At 51.4% G+C, this 17,406-nt stretch overlaps 1 protein-coding gene across 1 annotated transcript in view; it reads right to left on the bottom strand.

Moving 5' to 3' along the window:
- Positions 1-17,406, bottom strand: part of CSMD2 (CUB and Sushi multiple domains 2) — a 299,960-nt gene that overhangs the window by 59,267 nt on the left and 223,287 nt on the right. The window contains 6 exon segments of the mRNA XM_029080287.1: positions 2,654-2,778; positions 3,396-3,599; positions 7,753-7,848; positions 8,740-8,853; positions 12,992-13,108; positions 14,274-14,468. Of these exon segments, the coding sequence (XP_028936120.1) occupies positions 2,654-2,778; positions 3,396-3,599; positions 7,753-7,848; positions 8,740-8,853; positions 12,992-13,108; positions 14,274-14,468 (851 nt within the window).

Here is a 17,406-nt window from a genome sequence, read left to right as displayed (position 1 = left end):
TTCCACGTGCTCTGCACCGTAAGTGTTCAATAATTGCCACTGATTGATTGATTTATTGTTCTTTCAGTTTCCAGGGCTGGCATTAGTACGTGACCAGCCTCTTTAGAGCTCAAGGTGGGATGAGGGGATGGGGACTTTTGGGGGACCGGACCAGAAAGAGGGAGAGTTGGGGGGAAAAGGGAGGGTGGATGGAAAAGAGGGAGAGGGGAGAAAGGTGGATAAAGGGGGCTGAGGGGAATGCGAGGGGATAAGGATTAGAGGGACTTGGCTCTTCCTCCTTTACCTCCTCTGGTGCTGCCACTCACCACCCTCCACTGTCTGAGAGGGCACGATGCCACTGCTTTCAGCTTCCAGCTTGGCTCTGAACCTATGTCGGGCTGCGGGCAATGGTGGGGAGTGGTAGGCTTGGTCATCCCACAATGGCTTTCTGACCTCACCACCTTATTTCGTAGCACAGGACTCCCCAAAGCGTGAATGTCCTACCCAAGGCGGGACGTCTGGTCACCTTTCCCCTCCGTCCACGTCTCCTCCCCAACTTTCCTTCACTGTTTCCTTCTCCGGTTGAGGGATCCAAGGACCCAGAATGACGTCCAGGGCCTTGCAAAAGCTCATTCAGCCAGTGCGTAGCTCAACGGGGATGCAAGCTCCCCAGCTAGTTGAAAATTAGGGCCTTTGACAGGTACAGGAAAGCCTCGCTTCAAACCCTACTGGGTTCCGTTCCGAGAAACCACCCGTGATTGGCAAATTAGCCGCCGGGAATGGGGAACAAGGAGATCCGCTTCAACACCAGTGGGAGACCAGCCAATGACATGCTGAGGGAATCCAATCTCAGGTGGAACTAATGTGGTTTGGAACTAAGGTTTTGCAAGGGAACAAGTTTTGTGCAGAACTAATGCGGCGGAGAACTAATCGTGGGTGGAACTAACGTTGCTTTGAGCTAATGTTGGCCAAGGAAACCGGTGTGGTGAGAGAACGAGATGCCGAATGGGGGAGCTAATGCCGTGGTAAGGCAAGGTATTAGATTCAGACCTGGTTCCATCTCCCATCCAGAGCTGTTGTAAATGGGGAGCTTGGAGTGGGGAGCTGCCTTGCCTGCCCTTCTTTGGATTTGTTCCCGACTGTAACCAGACAAATAGGTATTTCCCAGGCCACAAACTGCAATTGGAAGTCAGAACCATTTGCCAGGGAGATGGCAATCCTCTGATTAATCATCCAATCCTGAATTCATAAAGCACATTCATTTTTCTGAAGTGCTTCACTCAACCGATCTCATTCGTACCTAAAAACATCTCTGGGAGAAAGTGCTAGGCTGGTGATGCGCCCCCACCCCCACTCCCGCATTTTAGAGGGGAGAAAACAGTCCCAGAGAGGTAAGTGGGCTGCCCAAGGTGACACGTTGGGCCAGGGGTGGAGCTGGGACTAGAACCCCAGTCCTCTGACTCCCATCTTGGTGGTCTTTAGGTTCAAACGAGGAAGACAGGAGTGACTTATAAAGCTGATCGATCAAACAATGATATTTATTGAACGCTTTCTGTGTGCAGAGCACTGTACTAAGTGTTTAGAAGAGTATACTTCAAACGGGTTGGTAGACATGTTCCCTGCCCACAAAGAGTTTACAGTCTAGAGGGATGAAATGATTCCTGTCTCCCTACCTGCCCTGAAGAGTCAAGCCCAAGTAGTCCCCTGGGCTGCCCAGGGAAGCAGAACCACTGGCATGATGAGGGTCCTGGGTGGCAAGACCCACTCCCTGCCTATATCCCAACTCAGCCAGATCCCCCAGGGAAGGAGAAAACAAGTTCCAGTGAACGACAATACGTGAGTGAGGCACAAATGTGCTTAATGAAATCAAGGGAAAAGGGGGAAAATAAGCAACGCGAATGACCATCAGCCCACGAAAATAAACAAACCTTATTACTACTTATATTAATGTCTGCTTCCCCCTCTAGACTGTATGCTCCTTGTGGGCAGGGAACACGTCTATCAATTCTATTGTATCGTACTCTCCCAAGTGCTCAATACAGAAAGTGCTTAATAAATACTATTAATTGATTGATTGATTAAAGGAATTCATTGTCTTTTCCCCAAATGGTGTCAGAGGAAGCACTTGAACAGAGGTCCTGGGCGGGTGGTCAGTGTGGGGGAAGGAGGTGGTGACCTTCATAGCTGCCTAGAAGGGTGCAGAATAAAACTGGGAACATTTGGGGGAAGCAGCGGAGCCTAGTGGAAACAGTATGAGACTGGGAGTCCGAAGACACAGGTTCGAATCTCAGCTTCTGCTGTGGGACTTTGGGCAAGAATTTAACCTCTCTGAGTTACAGTTTCCTCATCTGTAAAATGGCGATTGGGTCCCTGCTCTCCCATCCTCTTAGACCGTGGGTTCTGGGTGGGATGGGGACCGTGTCCGATCAGTTTACCTTGCACTTATCTCAGGGATTAGCACAGTGCCGCCCGTTAGGAGCTTACTAAACACAATAATAATAATAACGTTAAAGATGAAAGGGTGGGTGGGAGGAGCTGGCAGGTGTGGTGGGTCAATCCTCAAAAGCAGCCCCTGTGGCTGGCTCCCTTCTCTCCAGGCCCGGGTGACCCCCATCAGCCTACCTTGGTGAGGAGTGGAGGGTCCCGGTGTGGCAGGGCCACTGGCGACAGTTACCTGGATACCGGCCCCCTCCGGGACCGTGATCTTCCAGACGCAGTTGAGGCTGTTAAGGTACGGCTCCGGGAAGCCCGGGGAGAGAATCGTTCCCTTCCGCTCCGTCAGGTTTCCCCCACAAGGCACTGCAATGGAACCAGCAGTGATGAGAGATAGTGAGAGACGTGAGAGACACGAGAGGCAGCTATGAGAGATGGCTTCCTTTAGAGCACCCCCTGTTCGGCCACCCCGCTGGAATCTTGGGCTCACTTTTAATGCTCGGGCTCCCCTTTAAAGGACAAGGGCCCTGGGGAATTCTGGATGTCCGAGGCCTGATCCCAGAGCCCCAGTCCTATGGCAATTCTGACACGAATATTTGGTCTGAGGCTTTCAGAGATGTCTCTGATAAACTAAGTGCTGTTTCCAGATGTCCTTCTTTTTCTATTATGCCCTATTGGGTGCGCAGAGGGGAGGAAACCAGGGCCCAGAGAGGCCAAGAAACTCTCCCAAAGCAACCCAGCGAGGAAGCGGGATTGCTGGGATTGGGACCCAGGGGTCCTGCTATCTGAACCTGGATCCCATTCACTCATCCCCACAGCCTCTGCTGTTCTGAGGCAGACACCCCCTGCTCAGACTTCCCTCCTGCAAGATTCCTGAATCCCGGCCCTTCGCCCCCTCCCGAGAGCAACCTCTGCCACCGTCGGCATCCATGCCCCCGCTGTACCCTGGCCAGGAGGGCGGGGATGGGTCCGGCCTGACTCACCTGTACACGTTGGCACGGAGACGTTCCACTGTGCTAAGGCTCCTGGCACCGAGAGGCACTCGATGGATGTGGATCCCCTCAGGGCATAACCTGCGCTGCATTCAAAGCGGACCACCGCCCCCACGGAGAAGTCGCTGCCGATCCTCCTGCCATAGCGGGGCTCAGGGACCGAGCTGCACTGTGTGGCGCTGGTACGTGGCACCGCTGTGGACCCAGAGATGGAGACACTGAGCCGGGGGGACAGAGGGCCGCGGGGCAACGATGGATCCCTCGCAGCGCCCCCGAGGAAAACACCAGACACCTGACTTCCCATTGCTCGGGCATCGAATGGAAAGAAAGCCGCTTCAACCCTTTCGATAATGACTGTTAAGTGGTATGTGCCAAGCACTGTATTAGATACTGAGCATTTATTCATTCAATCGTATATATTGGACACTTACCGAGTGCAAAGCTCCGTACTACGCACTTGGTGAGAGTGCAGTATAACAGTAGACAGACGCATTCCCTGTCCACAACGAGCTTACAGTCCAGAGGGGGAGACAGACATTGAGTCACTAAGTGAGAAGCAGCATGGCCTAGTGGAAAGAGCCTGGGTACAGAGGGCTGGGGTTCTAATCCCGGCTCTGCCACTACTCTGCTTTGTGACCCTGGGCAAGTCACTATATTTCTCCGGGTCTCTGTTTCTTCACCTGTAAAATGGGGGACTGAATATCTGCTCCCCCTCCTCTAAGACTGAGGTCCATATGGGACAGGGACTGTGTTCCACCTGATTATCTTGTATCTACCCCAGTCCTTAGTATAGAGGCACATGCTAAGCACTTAACAACTGCCATTATCATCGTCATCATCACTGAATTAAGCACTGAGCACTCTACTAAGTGCAGAGCTCTGCCTGACACTTGCAACCCTAATGAATCCTAGACACCGGGCAATGTGCCAAGACTCGTTCCAGTGCTTTTTTTGCTTTGTTAAGCACTTTGTAAGTGCCAGGCACTACACTAAGCACAGGGGTAGATACAAGATAATTGGGTTGGACATGATTCCTGTCCTACGTGGGACTCATGGTCTTAATCCCCATTTTACAGATGAGATAACTGAGACACAGATAAGTTAAGTGACTTGCTCAAGGCCACCCAACAGACAAGTGGTGGAGCCCAAATTAGAACCCAGGTTCTCTGGCTCTTTGGCCTGGGCTTCTTCCACTAGGCTGAATCTAACTACCTCCAAGGAGTATCACCTGAATATGTCCGTTTCTGTGGTGCTGCACAGGGGAACACCAAACACAAAGGGAGTGGGAGAACAGATGTGATTCTGCCAATTTTATAGAAAGGGAAAATGAGGAGTCCTAACTCAATCTGAGTCCTAGTTCCCAGTCGAAACCCTGACCAAATAAGCATTGCGTGTCCTCTGTCACATCAGAGCCCGCCTTCCTCTGATGGGGGCTCGGGACTCAGCTGCAGAAGAAGGGGTTTGTCCCCGGTCTTATCGGTGGCCACCAGCACAGCTTCGGGCCCCAGTCTCGCTCTCTCGGCCCACGGCAGACCAACTGCCCCTGCAGCAAAACCGCACCCCTCAGCAGATGCTCGATCAACACCTCTGAGTGACTGGCTTGTGGCTCCATATGAAAGACCAGCACCCAGCTGGGGCTCGCTTGGGCCACCCTGGCCGTGGACCAGGGAGGCCAGAGGGGTGGGCCAGTGTGGGCCCCGTGGGGTGGGCTGTGAGTTTCAATGAAGGCAGCAGCTGAGAGGACGTCAGGGCGCCGAGCTGGGATGAAATGTGGGTATGAGAGAGCAAGTGAGAGGTTTTTTTACAAATTACCCACAAGGAAAGTAAGCACAGGATCCTAGTTATTAAACTGCAGGAAGCCCACAATTATGTTCCATTAAGAGCCTGATGCTTGCAGGCTCTGCTCCTCCTGACAGCACAAGTGGTCGTGCCTGCTCTCCCTCCTTTGTCGGCTGGCAGCTCTTCGCTGAAGCCCCCCCCACCCAAATAACTGTGGTATTTGTTAAGGGCTTACTTACGTGCCAAGCTGTACTAACCGGTAGGGTAGATTTGAGATAATCAGGTGCCACATGGGGCTCACAATCTAAATAGGAGGGAGACCAGGTATTTCATCCCCATTCTGTAGATGAGGGAACTGAGGCCCAGGGAAGTCAAGTGACTTGCCTAAGGTTACACAGCAGGTATGTGGTGGAGCCGAGATTAGAACCCGAGTGCCCTGACTCCCAGGCCTGTGCTCTTTCGACCAGTCTGTGCTGTTTTTAAGAAAAGCATAGATTGACTGGTTGGTGGCTCTACCCAGAGGCAAGGGGGTGGACCTTCCTGCATCCCTTCCGGGCGGGGCTGATGGGCTGTGGGAAGGGGAGGGTTGGAATCACCACACCACCTTGCCTCCTGCATGTTCCTTCATGGACCCCCAGGCCCTCATGGGCAGCACCTTGCAGAAATGGGGACCCTGGCTCCCCTCAGACTATCTCCCATTTGTGCCAGATAAAGTAGCCTCGAGGCTCAGCCTGGAGAGACACCCCCCAAGAGGGTGGACCCCGCCTGGCTTGGCCCTGAGTAGGTCTAAGGGCAGGATCTGATTGGATGGAGGGCTGAGTCGATTTGCTCCCCAGTGTGACATTCAAGCCACGAACCAATAGTTCATCAGTTAGTCACAATATCTATCAGATGCTTTCTAGGTGCCGAACACTGTGCTAAGCCTTGGAGTCGATTCACTATAATCAGGACGGACGCATTTCCCACTCCAGAAGTGGCTCATGGTCTAAGATCGATAGGGCAGGATTATTTTCTACTTCGTGGAGGTTCTCAAACACACGCACACACAAACGCACATGAACTCAATCTCTCTCTCTCTGTCACACTCTCTCTCTCACTCCCTCCATGCCTGGAAGGGTGAGCTTTACCCAATTCGCTTCCCTGTGCCCATGGTGGACAGGGGACTGGGAGTTGGCACTTTTACAAACAGGGAAAGCGAGGGGCAGAGAGGATGCAGTCAATGATTTGATCAGACTTCTGCAGTGCCTCTGCATCAGGTCTTGGCACCTCCCCCTGCCCCCAACCCAGCCCTCCATCCTTTATCCAACAGTACTGCTGCTCTTTCTTCTGGGCGGGGATTGCACCTCCCTACTTTACTCTCACAAATGCTTAATACGGTGCTCGGCACTCAGTTAGTACTGAATAAATACTGTGGACTGCCAGATTGGAGAGGTCAGCAAGGGGGTACTCCTTGAGGTGGAGTGCTTCAGATGGGGCAAGCCTCCCCCCGCCTCTGGGAAAAGCCCTGAGAAGCAGAACCACCTATTGGAAGGTGCCGGGCCTGATAGTCAGAAGACCTGGGTTCTAATCTTAGCTCTGCCACTTGCAAGGCTATGCAACCTTGGGCAAGTCACATTTACTTCTCTGGGCCTCAGTTTCCTCATCTGGAAAGTCAATCAATCAGTCAATTGTATGCAGAGCATGAACGAAGCACTTGGGATAGTACAATTCAACAGAGTTGGTAGACAACTTTTCTTTCCCACAGTGAGAAAATGGGGATTCAACACCCGTTCTTCCCATTCTCTGAATGGGGCTTCTCTGAACCCCATGTGGACAGGGACTGTGCCTGATCTGATTAACTGGTCTCTACTTCGATGCTTAGAACAGTGTTTGACATAGAGTAAGTGCTGAACAAATGCCACGATACGAATAATAATAATTACTATTATTATCTCTCGGGGGGAGGGTGCTGTTCTCAGAACTGGCACCGAGCACTCCCTGAGACGCTGCAAGCTGGGGCACCTGGAACCCAAAGATCTGCCCAAAGTGCTGCACTCCAGGACTGGGGTTTCTCTGCTCACCCTGAGGATTTGGCCCTCACTGGATTGGAAGCGGGCAGTGGGACCCAATACCAATTTCTTTGCTTGCCCTAAAGAGCTGCGCTTTGGGCTGCTAACACAAAGGTCTCCAGCCCGACCAGCTCAGCATCCACCCACCCGCTGACTGAGTGGTCACCGGGGGACCAAGCAGCCTCGTGCATGCTGGGCCACACTGGGGGAACCCCATGTCTACATCTCTGCGCAAATGAGTATGAATCACCTGCTGAACAAAAAACCCAGACAAATCAAGAAACCGTATGGGGTTTCTTCACTCTGGGCTTCCTAGAATCCCTAGGAACAAGCTTTTGGGTTAACAATTTATCCCTCCTGATCTTCTCTTCTCATTTATCTGCTGAGGGAGCCAGGCAGAGACGCTCCCCTGGTTTGATGAATTGGGTCAGCTGCATCTGGCAATCCCCCGAGGGGATGGGGTGGGCGTGAGCAGGGAGGGGACCCTGGACGCAATGCGCAGGCTGGCTTCTCCCACCTACCTTGGTAGACAAAATGGAAGCCCTTGGCGGTGGTCTGTCCTTTGGCACTGAATTTAATCAAGACCTGGTTGGACGTGGCCAGAGGGAGCGATTCCCCTGCGGTGGGGACAGGAGGGAAGAGAGAGACAGATTACTTGTCAGAGGAGAGTCATGGCTGGTGGGGAGTGAGGGGCTGGGGTCTCGCATCCGGGCCCAGGTGTTACACGTCTTCTGTGGTCTTGGAGGGATTCAGATCAATGGGGGTCAATGGTGACTCTGAGTTGGGTCTGGTTGCCTTGCATTTGGATTTCATTCACCCTTTACTCACCCTTCCCTCAGCCCCACAGCACTTACGTACATATGCACAGGTTTTTTCTTTAATATTAATGCCCGTCTCCTCTAGACTGAAAGCTCCTTGGGGGCAAGGAACGTGTCCACTAACTCTATTACGTAGTACTCTCCCAAGCACTTAGTACAGTGCTCGGCACACAGGAAGTGCTCAATAAATTTGATTGACTAGATTTGGGGCGGGGAGGGCCAATGGCGATGCCGATCCTCTGGGATGTCTTCCCCTCCCAACACCATCCTCCTCCAAGCATAAACAGGAAAGTTCTCCTGAATGGTGGGGCTCAGCCAGGGTCAAGTTTTAGACCATCACATGGCATGGGCAGCTTAAGGTTTCACTGGAAAAAAGGCAAAGGGGGATCACTGATACACCCATTGTCTTTGGCTTCACGGGAAGCGGAATGAAGTAGGTGAAAACGCCCTACCCATATCTACCACTCCACTGGACTTGGCGGATTTTGACCCTTGCATAGCAGTGGAACTGCGTGGACCTGTGCATTCGTGGGACACCCTGAACCTGTGTGGGAGGGACACCACAAATCCATGGGTGGGACACGAGACCTATGCATAGGAGGGACCACCCCGCCCCCCGCCCCAGGCTGAACACGGATACCCCAGGCCTGTGCGACACACCAGAGCCTCCCATTGCGGGCCACCCCGTACCTGTGTGGGAGCCGGAGAGGGAGCTGAGGAGGCGGGAGTGCTGGTTGTGCCCATCGTGAACTTCCACCACGTCGTTGAGGGCCGTGTGGAAGAAGGCGAATTGTCCGAACACCACTGCGGGAGGAGAGAACCCCAGGGGCCGAGCTCAGAAGTGAGGACGGGGGAGCAGTCCCAGTGATAACATCTCCGGGGTGCTACTCATTGGACTGAACGCTTGGGAAAGCCCCACGGAACCAAATGATACTTTCCTCACCCGCAAGGAGTTTCCGCGCTAATGGGGACCAGCAGGCTGAAGGGAGGGTCTGAATAGAGATGGCACTGTCCGCCCACTTGAACAACTCTGACCCTATCCTCACCTACCCAGCTCCCCGCCAACAAGGGGAGGTGCCATCTGTATTGAAGGAGCACTGGCACCCAGCCATGGCGGGGCTGCCATCACAAAGTCAGGACTGATCCTTGCCCCGACCAGGGACTCAGGAAGGACGTGGGGGACGGGAGGGGACCTCTCTGCCGGACCCAGTAGGAAGCAGCAGTGTCTGCCCGGGTTGTCCCCGCCTCACGTTTTAGATGCTGTCCTTGGCCACGGATGGGAGCAAATCAAACTCCAAAGAAATTGCTTTTGGCAAATCCTAAATCTTCATCTAAACCTTGAGGTTTCAATTACATTTTCTCAATTCTCCTTATGGCTTTAAATCAAAGGTGGCTTCTGGAAAATGGGTGGTAAATCATTCTTTTTACACCCTTCCCCCGCAGACAAAGTACTTTACCCAAGGCAGTGGGGTGGGCAGGGTGGGGCTTGAGAGAGAGGTGGCAATTTGCTTGCAATCATTTCATAGGAGTTGGAAAGAACCCCCAGGAGTCATTTGGTCCAACCCCCTGCCTATTGGCAAACAAATGCTTAAACTGCCTAGCTCAGATGGGGGTCTGATCTTGCCTCCAAGATTTCCAAAGAATCCTTCTGGTTGATTTGAAGGGGTGCCATTTTCACAGATCCCTTCCTCTGATGGAGACCAAGGAAAGCTGGGCCTACTGGCTCGGGGGCAGGGGGTGAGGGGATGAGGTGTGTGTGGGAGTCCCCATCTTTTGCCGCACCAGGGGCCTCCCCTGCAGGCTTCTCTGCAGAAATCCTGCCATATGGCTATCTCAGCCCTTGATTCAGGCTGGTAGGGACCTGGAGAAAAATCAAGGAGGGCTCAGGGTGAGGGTGAGGGGTTGAGGGGAAGGGGACTGAGGTCAGAAAAACCAGCAGTGGCCAAACCTACACATGTTTGCAAGACCTCCTGATCATGCTATTGAACTGATGCCACTGAAAAACAGCTGCTATATCGTAATATCCTGTTCATCCCAGAAGAGAAGAAATATGGTCTAAGTGGAAGGAGAATGGGCTTGGGAGCCAGAGGGCCTGGGTTCTAATCCCTACTCTGCCACTTATCTGCTATGTGACCTTGAGCAAATCACTTAATTTCTCTGTGCCTCAGTTTCTTTATCTGCAGGGTGGGGATCCAATCCCTGTTCTCCCTCCTTCTGAGACTGAGCCCCTCGTGGGGCAGGGACTGTGATCGACCTCATTATCTGGATATCCTGATTCCCGACTGTGTATTCTTTCCCAGCTATTAGTACAGTTCTCTTCACAAAGTAAGTGCTGAACAAATAGTATTACTATTTAACCACCTGAAGGTTTTATGGGGAAGTACATCTATGGTATAGCTGGAAGAAAAAGCCCTGAAATTTGACATGTGATATTTACTAGTCTACTCCCTTTGACTGTACCAGGAGGAAATAAAACCCTTAAAAACCAACCCCATCATCCTCTTCTTCCCATTTGGCCTAAGCTGTGACATTTGCTCTAGGTGAGTTGGGGAGTGGTTATTCACTCGAATCCCGGCCCATGTGAAAGAAGTTGGTAGCTTTCACCTCCTGTGCCCCCAGGCCTGGGGCACTGATGTAAAAACAATAATAGTAATAAAGGCATCTATTAAAAACTTATTGTGTGTCAAGAACTATTTTAAGCACTAGGGTAGATACAACCTAATCAGGTTGGACTCAGTTCCTGTCCCATATGGGGCTCGCAGTCTAAGTAGGAAGGAGAATGGGTATTAAATCCCCATTTTACTGTTAAGGAAGCTGAGGCACAGAGAAGTTGAATGACTTGCCCAAGGTCACACAGCATGCTACTTCCTCCTAGCTGTATTATATACATTAGTCAGTATCTGTCTCCTCCTCTAGAGGATAAACTCTTGGAGGGCAGGGATCATGTCAAGCTCCAAGTACAGTGCCCTGCCCCCAGCAAGCACTCAATAAATGCAATTGATTGATTATTGAGATGATGTCAATGGAGAGAAATCACCTCTCACCCTTCAAGAGGAAGTCTGTAGCTCAGCGCTGAAGACAGCAGAGGATGCGTCTTTGGGTCTTTGGCTTGGCTACCCAAAGGCCACCCCACTTTGGTTTGGACTCTGGTCCACCGTTTCATAGGCTACTTCCAGTTTAGAAAATTAGAAACGAGAAGGTGAGTGGACCAGAAATGGGCTGAATTTGGCTTTTCCTGCTTCAAAAATGTCTCTCCTCCTAACAGAGGCACACCCAGGGTGGTAGCCAGGGAGCTGAGACTCTAGAAGGCCTGAATTCAGACTCTGGGATTCTTCCAAGTAGATTCTGGTATTCTTTGGAGTAAGTTTTGGTTTCTGCATGGATGGTTATGATATTTTTTTGCAGTAGATTCTTATATTCTCTCTGGAAGAATCCAGTGTTCTCTGTGGTAGATTCTGGTATTCTCCATGATAGATTCTGGTATTCTCTGTGGTAAATCCTAGTATTCTTTGTGGTAGATTCTGGTTTCTCTGTGGTAAATCCTGGAGTCCTCCATGGTAGATTCCAGTAGCCTCTGTGATAGATACCCCTTTTCTCCACAGAAGATTCTGAAATTCTCCATGGTAGATCTCAGTATTCTCTGTGGTAGATTCTGGGACTCTCCCCACTAGATCCTGGTGTTCTCCACAGACGATTCCGGTAATCTCCACGATAGATTCCAGTATTCTCTGTCGTAGATCCAAGTTTTCTTCACTGAAGATTCTGGTATTCTCTGTGGCAGATTTTGATACTTTCCTTGGTTGGTCCCAGTATTCTGTATCACAGATTCTGGTATTTGCCACAGTAGATTCTGTTACTCTTCAAGGCAGTCCTGGAGCTGAGTCTTGAAAGGGCACCTGGGAAGCCTGAACTCAGAGGGCGATATTCTCTGTGGTGGCACTTCCTTCAGAGTCACTGTATTTTCTTTCCAGATCCCTACGACCACAGGTGCCATCTCTGACCATGGAACTTAGTGACAGGAGGTGTGGTGGGAAAAGCGGGGCTTTGAAAGTAAAAATGACTGCCAGCAAGGCATCTGGTGCCTCATCCATCCTATTTCGGACATGGGCCGACTGAAAACTGGATGACCGGCCATGATAAATTACCCGGAAACAGGCCCCTCCCCAACAGGGGAACTGTTTGCTTAAGTAGTTCGGCTGGGGTAAAACCCTCACTGACATCTGAGGGCCTGCACGCTGATCCTTGAGTGAGGCTGACACCGTGATGGAAGTGCTGCTTCCCTTCCTCCTGGGGGGTGCGTTTACTGGGAAGCAAACTTGGAACCAACCACCTAATTAGCTGGCTAATTCCCTTCCGTTTGGCCAGGCATTCCTCCCTAATTTTTGACTGTGATTGTGCTTCTCTGAGGACAAAATGCAAACACCAGGCCCAGCACTCCTCACCCTAGGCCACTGAAGCCTTGCTCATTAACACAGTACTTTCACGCATTTTAATCTTCCGTGCATTTTACCCCCGGGGCCCAGCTCGGAGGAATTTCCTAGAAGGCGGCGCAGAAAGGGCCTTCCGGTATAAGGGAAGGCATCTCAGTGACAGTTATCCGGGCTGGGTGGGTATTTACCCCCTAGGAACTTGGGTGCTCGCCATCCACGGGCACTTATGCCCATATCCTTAGAATCGTTTGCTTCCCCTACTGGTAGTTTTTTCTAGCTTTTGTCTCCCCAGCTGGACTGTAAGTTCCTTGAGGGCAGGGTTTGGGTCTACTTATTCTACTGCATTCCCCTGAGCACTCAGTACAGTGCTCCGCATACAGCAGAGGTTCAACGAATACCGGCAACGGATGGATGGATTGATTGCAGGGGGACAGTCAATGACAGATGGCTGTGGAGGCCGGGGTGGTGCTTACTATGCTAATTAGGCGGTGAGGGAAGACAGAGGGACCTACCGTAGTCCTTCGGCACGGCCACAAAGTACAGGCAGACCTGTCCGCTGGTGTAGTTCCGCGGATAGCTCGGGGACAGGACCACCCCGTCGGAGCCGGCGTACTGTCCCCCGCAGGGAGCTGGAGAAGAAATCAGACAGGAGGCTGAGGAGGGGACGCCGACTTCTCGCTCCCACCATTCCTTCCTATCTGACAGATGACCACTCTCCCTGCTAAAGTCTGCTAAAATCACATCTCCTCCAGGAAGCCTTCCCTGGCTAACCTCTCATCTCCTGACTCTGTTCTCCCTTCCCCCTGTGTTACCGATGCACTTGGATCCTTACTCTCTTAGTCAAGTCACTTCACTTCTTGGGACTGAGGTTAAAGACTGAGTCCCCTCTGGAACAGGGACAGTGTCCAACCCCATCTGCTTGAATCTAACCCAGTGCTCAGTAAGTGCTTAACAAATATCACAATTATTTATTATTATCGCAGTATCCTGGCATAGTGGATAAAGCATGGGCCTGGGAGTCAGAAGGTTATGGGGCCTGATCCAGGCTCTGCCACTTATCTGCTGTGTGATCCTGGGCAAGTCACTTCACTTCTCTGGGCCTCTGTTACCTCATCTGGAAAATGGGGATAAGACTGTGAATTCCATGAGGAACAGAAACCGTGACCAACCCAATTTGCTTGTATCCACCCCAAAACTTAGTACAGTGCCAGGCACTGAGCAAGTCTTAACAAATACCACACTAACCATTATTATCATTTTGTCAAATGTCTTTGTTCTTCCAGGTGCCCAACTTAAATCCCTCCCACTACAATGCCGAGGCAGAGAAACCAAACAGCCAGTCCCCAACGCAATGGCTGTCATTATGCCGTGTGGCCTAGTGGAAAGACCACGAGCCTGCAAGCAAGAAGACCTGGGTTCCAATCCCAACTCTTGTTGGGAATGCGTGCTTCATGTGTGATCTTGGGCAAGTCACTTAACTTCTCAGGGCCTCAGTTTCTTCACTTGAGAAATGGGGACTCGATCCCAGTTCTCCCCCTTCCCTAGACTGTGAGACCCATGTGGGATAGAGTCTGCGTCTGACCTGATGATTTTGTAGCTACCTCAGTGTTTAGCACAGTGCTTGGCACTTAGCAACTCCTAAACAAATACCACAGCTGTTTTCAGGTGTCCTGTCAGCTGTCTCTCCTCGGGAATCGGCTCCACGCCCTCGCCCACCCTGTTCTCCCATCCCGCCACGGAACCTAGGGTAGTCCCACTCTGACAGGGGCTGCTGGGGCCTCTGGGCATCCTCACCTGTGCATGTCGGCCGAGGCTTGTTCCACGCGGGCTTCCCGTCTCCGCCCATGATGCAGGTCAGTGTGGATGAGCCCTCGATCTCGTAGCCGCTGTTGCAGTAGTAGGTGATGGTGGACCCCAGCTTCAGGTCGGTTCCCGTCCGGGTGCCATTTTTAATTGTCCCCGGGTCAAAACAAGACTCCCTAGGGTTTTCTGCAAGTTGAACCACACATACACAAAAAGGTTACTTCTCTGTAAAACATGGCTTCCAGAGGGGCACATTCTTGGCTGCAATGGTGGGGGGATTCATGGGCCAGGGATGGGGCTTATGTTTGCCTCCCCTGTTAGAAGTTCCTTCTGGGCAAGCAATACATCCAGGACTTCTGTTGAACCTTTGCAAGCACTTAGTATAGGGCACAGCATCCAGGGGGTGTTCATAAATACTATTATGAAGCCTATTATTTCTACCACCACTCCTAATCAGTCAGTATTTATTGAGCACTTACTGCGTGCCCCGAGAAGTGAAGTGACTTGTTCGGAGTCACGAGCAGACAAGTTGCGGAGCCGGGAGTAGAACCCAAGTCTTTCCACTAGGCCCTGTGGCTCCTCTAGGTTTCTCAGGCCACTCCCGTCCCTCAGTCTTCTGCACCAACTCAACTCCTTTCATCCTGAACCTGTCCATCAGCCTTCTCTTCTCTCCTCCTCCTGCCGCTGGCGGCTGTCAGGAGTTATAAACAGAGCCTCCTTCTAAGGGTCCGGCTCTTGCTTTGAACCCTCCGGGGACTCCCGTCCCGCTGACGGCTGACAGGAGGGGTGGAGCCCCGGGCTGATGGCAGTGTGAGGCGTCCAGGACCCCAGCCCCTCTGCTTCTTCCCCTCGGCCCCCCTCTCCTGCTCCACTGCCGTGCAGAGCAGAAACCCTGCTGAGCCTGCCCAGACCGTCAGGTACCGCCACGTGCCCCTACATTGTCCCGAGTTCCCTGAAGCTTCCCTGATGTCTTTCCTGCCTCTGTCCTTGGGTTTATTCTGTCGGGACCCACGATGCCATGGAGGCCGGAGAGCAGCCTTCCGTTCTAAAATCCACCGCAGCAGGACCTCTCTTTCTAATCCTGCTCTGTCTTCCCTAGTCTAGGTTTCTGCCTTTCATTCAAGGCAAGGTTTTGGGCAGGGCCTGCTCTCTGCTTACCAAAGAAAAGCAGTGTGGCATAGTGGAAAGAACCCAGGCCTGGGAGTCAGAGGATCTGGATTCTCATTCTGACTCTGCCACATATTGGCTGAGTGACTTTGGGCAAGTCACTTAACTTCTCGGTGCCTCAGTTCCCTCATCTGTAAAATGGGGATTAAGACTGTGAGCCCCACGTGGGACAACGTGATTCCCATGTGTCTACCCCAGCGCTGAGAACAGTGCTCGGCACATAGTAAGCGCTTAACAAATACCAACATTATTATGTGTCTTTGGACAAGTCATTTCACTTCTCCAGGCCTCAGTTTCCTCATCTATAAAATGGGGACTCATTACCCGTTCTCCCTCTTAGACTGGGATCCCCGTGGGGGACAGGGACCGTGTCCAACCTTATTATCCGTAGTACAGTGCTTGGCACATTGTAGGTTTCTAACAAATTCCACAATTATAATTATTATTACCATTTTTATCACTATGATGTCTCCTGTTGAGAGCAACAGAATGGGCTCGAAATTGCTTATGGCCCTGGCTGCCATGGCATCTGCTCGCACGTGTGACCCCGTGTGGGACATGGGTTGTGTCCAAACTTGTATCTATGCCGGTGTTTAGAACAGTGTCTGGCACAAAGTGAGCACTTAACAAATATGATTAAAAAAAAAAAAGAAACCCCCCCAAATGTGGAAGAGTTGGAGAGTTTAGTTATTTCCTTTCTGAAGGGGCCATTACCCCCATTACACTGTAAGTTTCTTCTTGAAGGTGGGGCAGTGTCTTACATTTCTACTGTACTCTTCCAAGCGACTAGAACAGTGCTCAGCACACAGTGGCTGCTGATCAAGATGAGAGGGAAGAGGAATTTCCCTCTGACACAAGAGCATTTTCTGGACACTCCATCAATCCAGAGGATAAGAATAATAACAACAGTAGTATTTAACACTTACTATGTGTCAAGCATTGTACTAAGCACTGGAGTATATATAGTATATGCAGCTCAGAAAGAGCCCTTGTCCCTCATGGGGTTCACAGTCCAAGTAGGAGGGAGAACAGGTACTGAACCCCCATTTTACAGATGAGGAAACAGGACCAGAGACTTGAAGTGACTTGCTCAAAGTTAAACAGCAGGCAAGTGGTGGAGTCGGTATTAGAACCCAGATCCTCTGACTCCCAAGTCATGCTCTTTCCACTACGCAACACAATTTCCCACGGTTCTTTAGTAGGAAAGTGCTTATTAATCGCCAAGCACTTGGGTAACTCTTTAGATCAGAGCCAGACCCTGAACCACAGGGGACTCCAATCTAAGAGGAAGGAGAAATCAGGGCTCCGATCTCCATTTTACAGCTGTGGAAACTGAGGCCGTGGGGGGCAAACGGTTTGGCCAAGGTCACAAGGACCAGCAGATGAATGGCAGAGCTGGGATTAGAGCTCAAAAACCCAGTCTCATGGAGGTGATAATAAGACTAATAATGCCAAGCACTGTACTAAGCGCTGGGATAGAAACAAGGTAATCCAGTCTAAGTAGGAGGGAGAACAGGTATTGAATCCCCATTTACAGATGAGGCCCAGAGAAGCTAAGGGATTTGCCCAAGGTCATGCAGCAGGGATATGGCGGAGCTTGGATCAGAACCCAGGTTTTCTGATTTTCAGGTCCATGCTCTTTCCACTAGGCCATGCCAAGCCAGATGATGTGCAAAAAGTCCCATTAAACTCACTGATTGATGAGATGATGCAAAATCTCCTGAGCTTTGGCTAAATCTGTAACTCTGACCTGAGAGAGAAACCCTTCACTTTCCAGAGCAAGTGATGTGGATGAAACACAGGAGGCAATTTTTCAGACGACCACTGAGTGTTAAGAGAGGTTTAGCATGGCCCAGATTCAGCACATTTGCCCTACCAGCTCACTGAGGAGCAATGTAGCCTAGTGGAAAGAGAATGGGCTGGGATGGAGTCAGAGGACCCGAGTTCTAATCCCGTT

The sequence above is a fragment of the Ornithorhynchus anatinus genome, chromosome 16 (genome assembly GCF_004115215.2).
Source record: "Ornithorhynchus anatinus isolate Pmale09 chromosome 16, mOrnAna1.pri.v4, whole genome shotgun sequence".
Lineage (NCBI taxonomy): Eukaryota > Metazoa > Chordata > Mammalia > Monotremata > Ornithorhynchidae > Ornithorhynchus > Ornithorhynchus anatinus.
The sequence above is the reverse complement of the archived record's forward strand: the minus strand, read 5'-3'. Positions and strand labels throughout refer to the sequence as shown.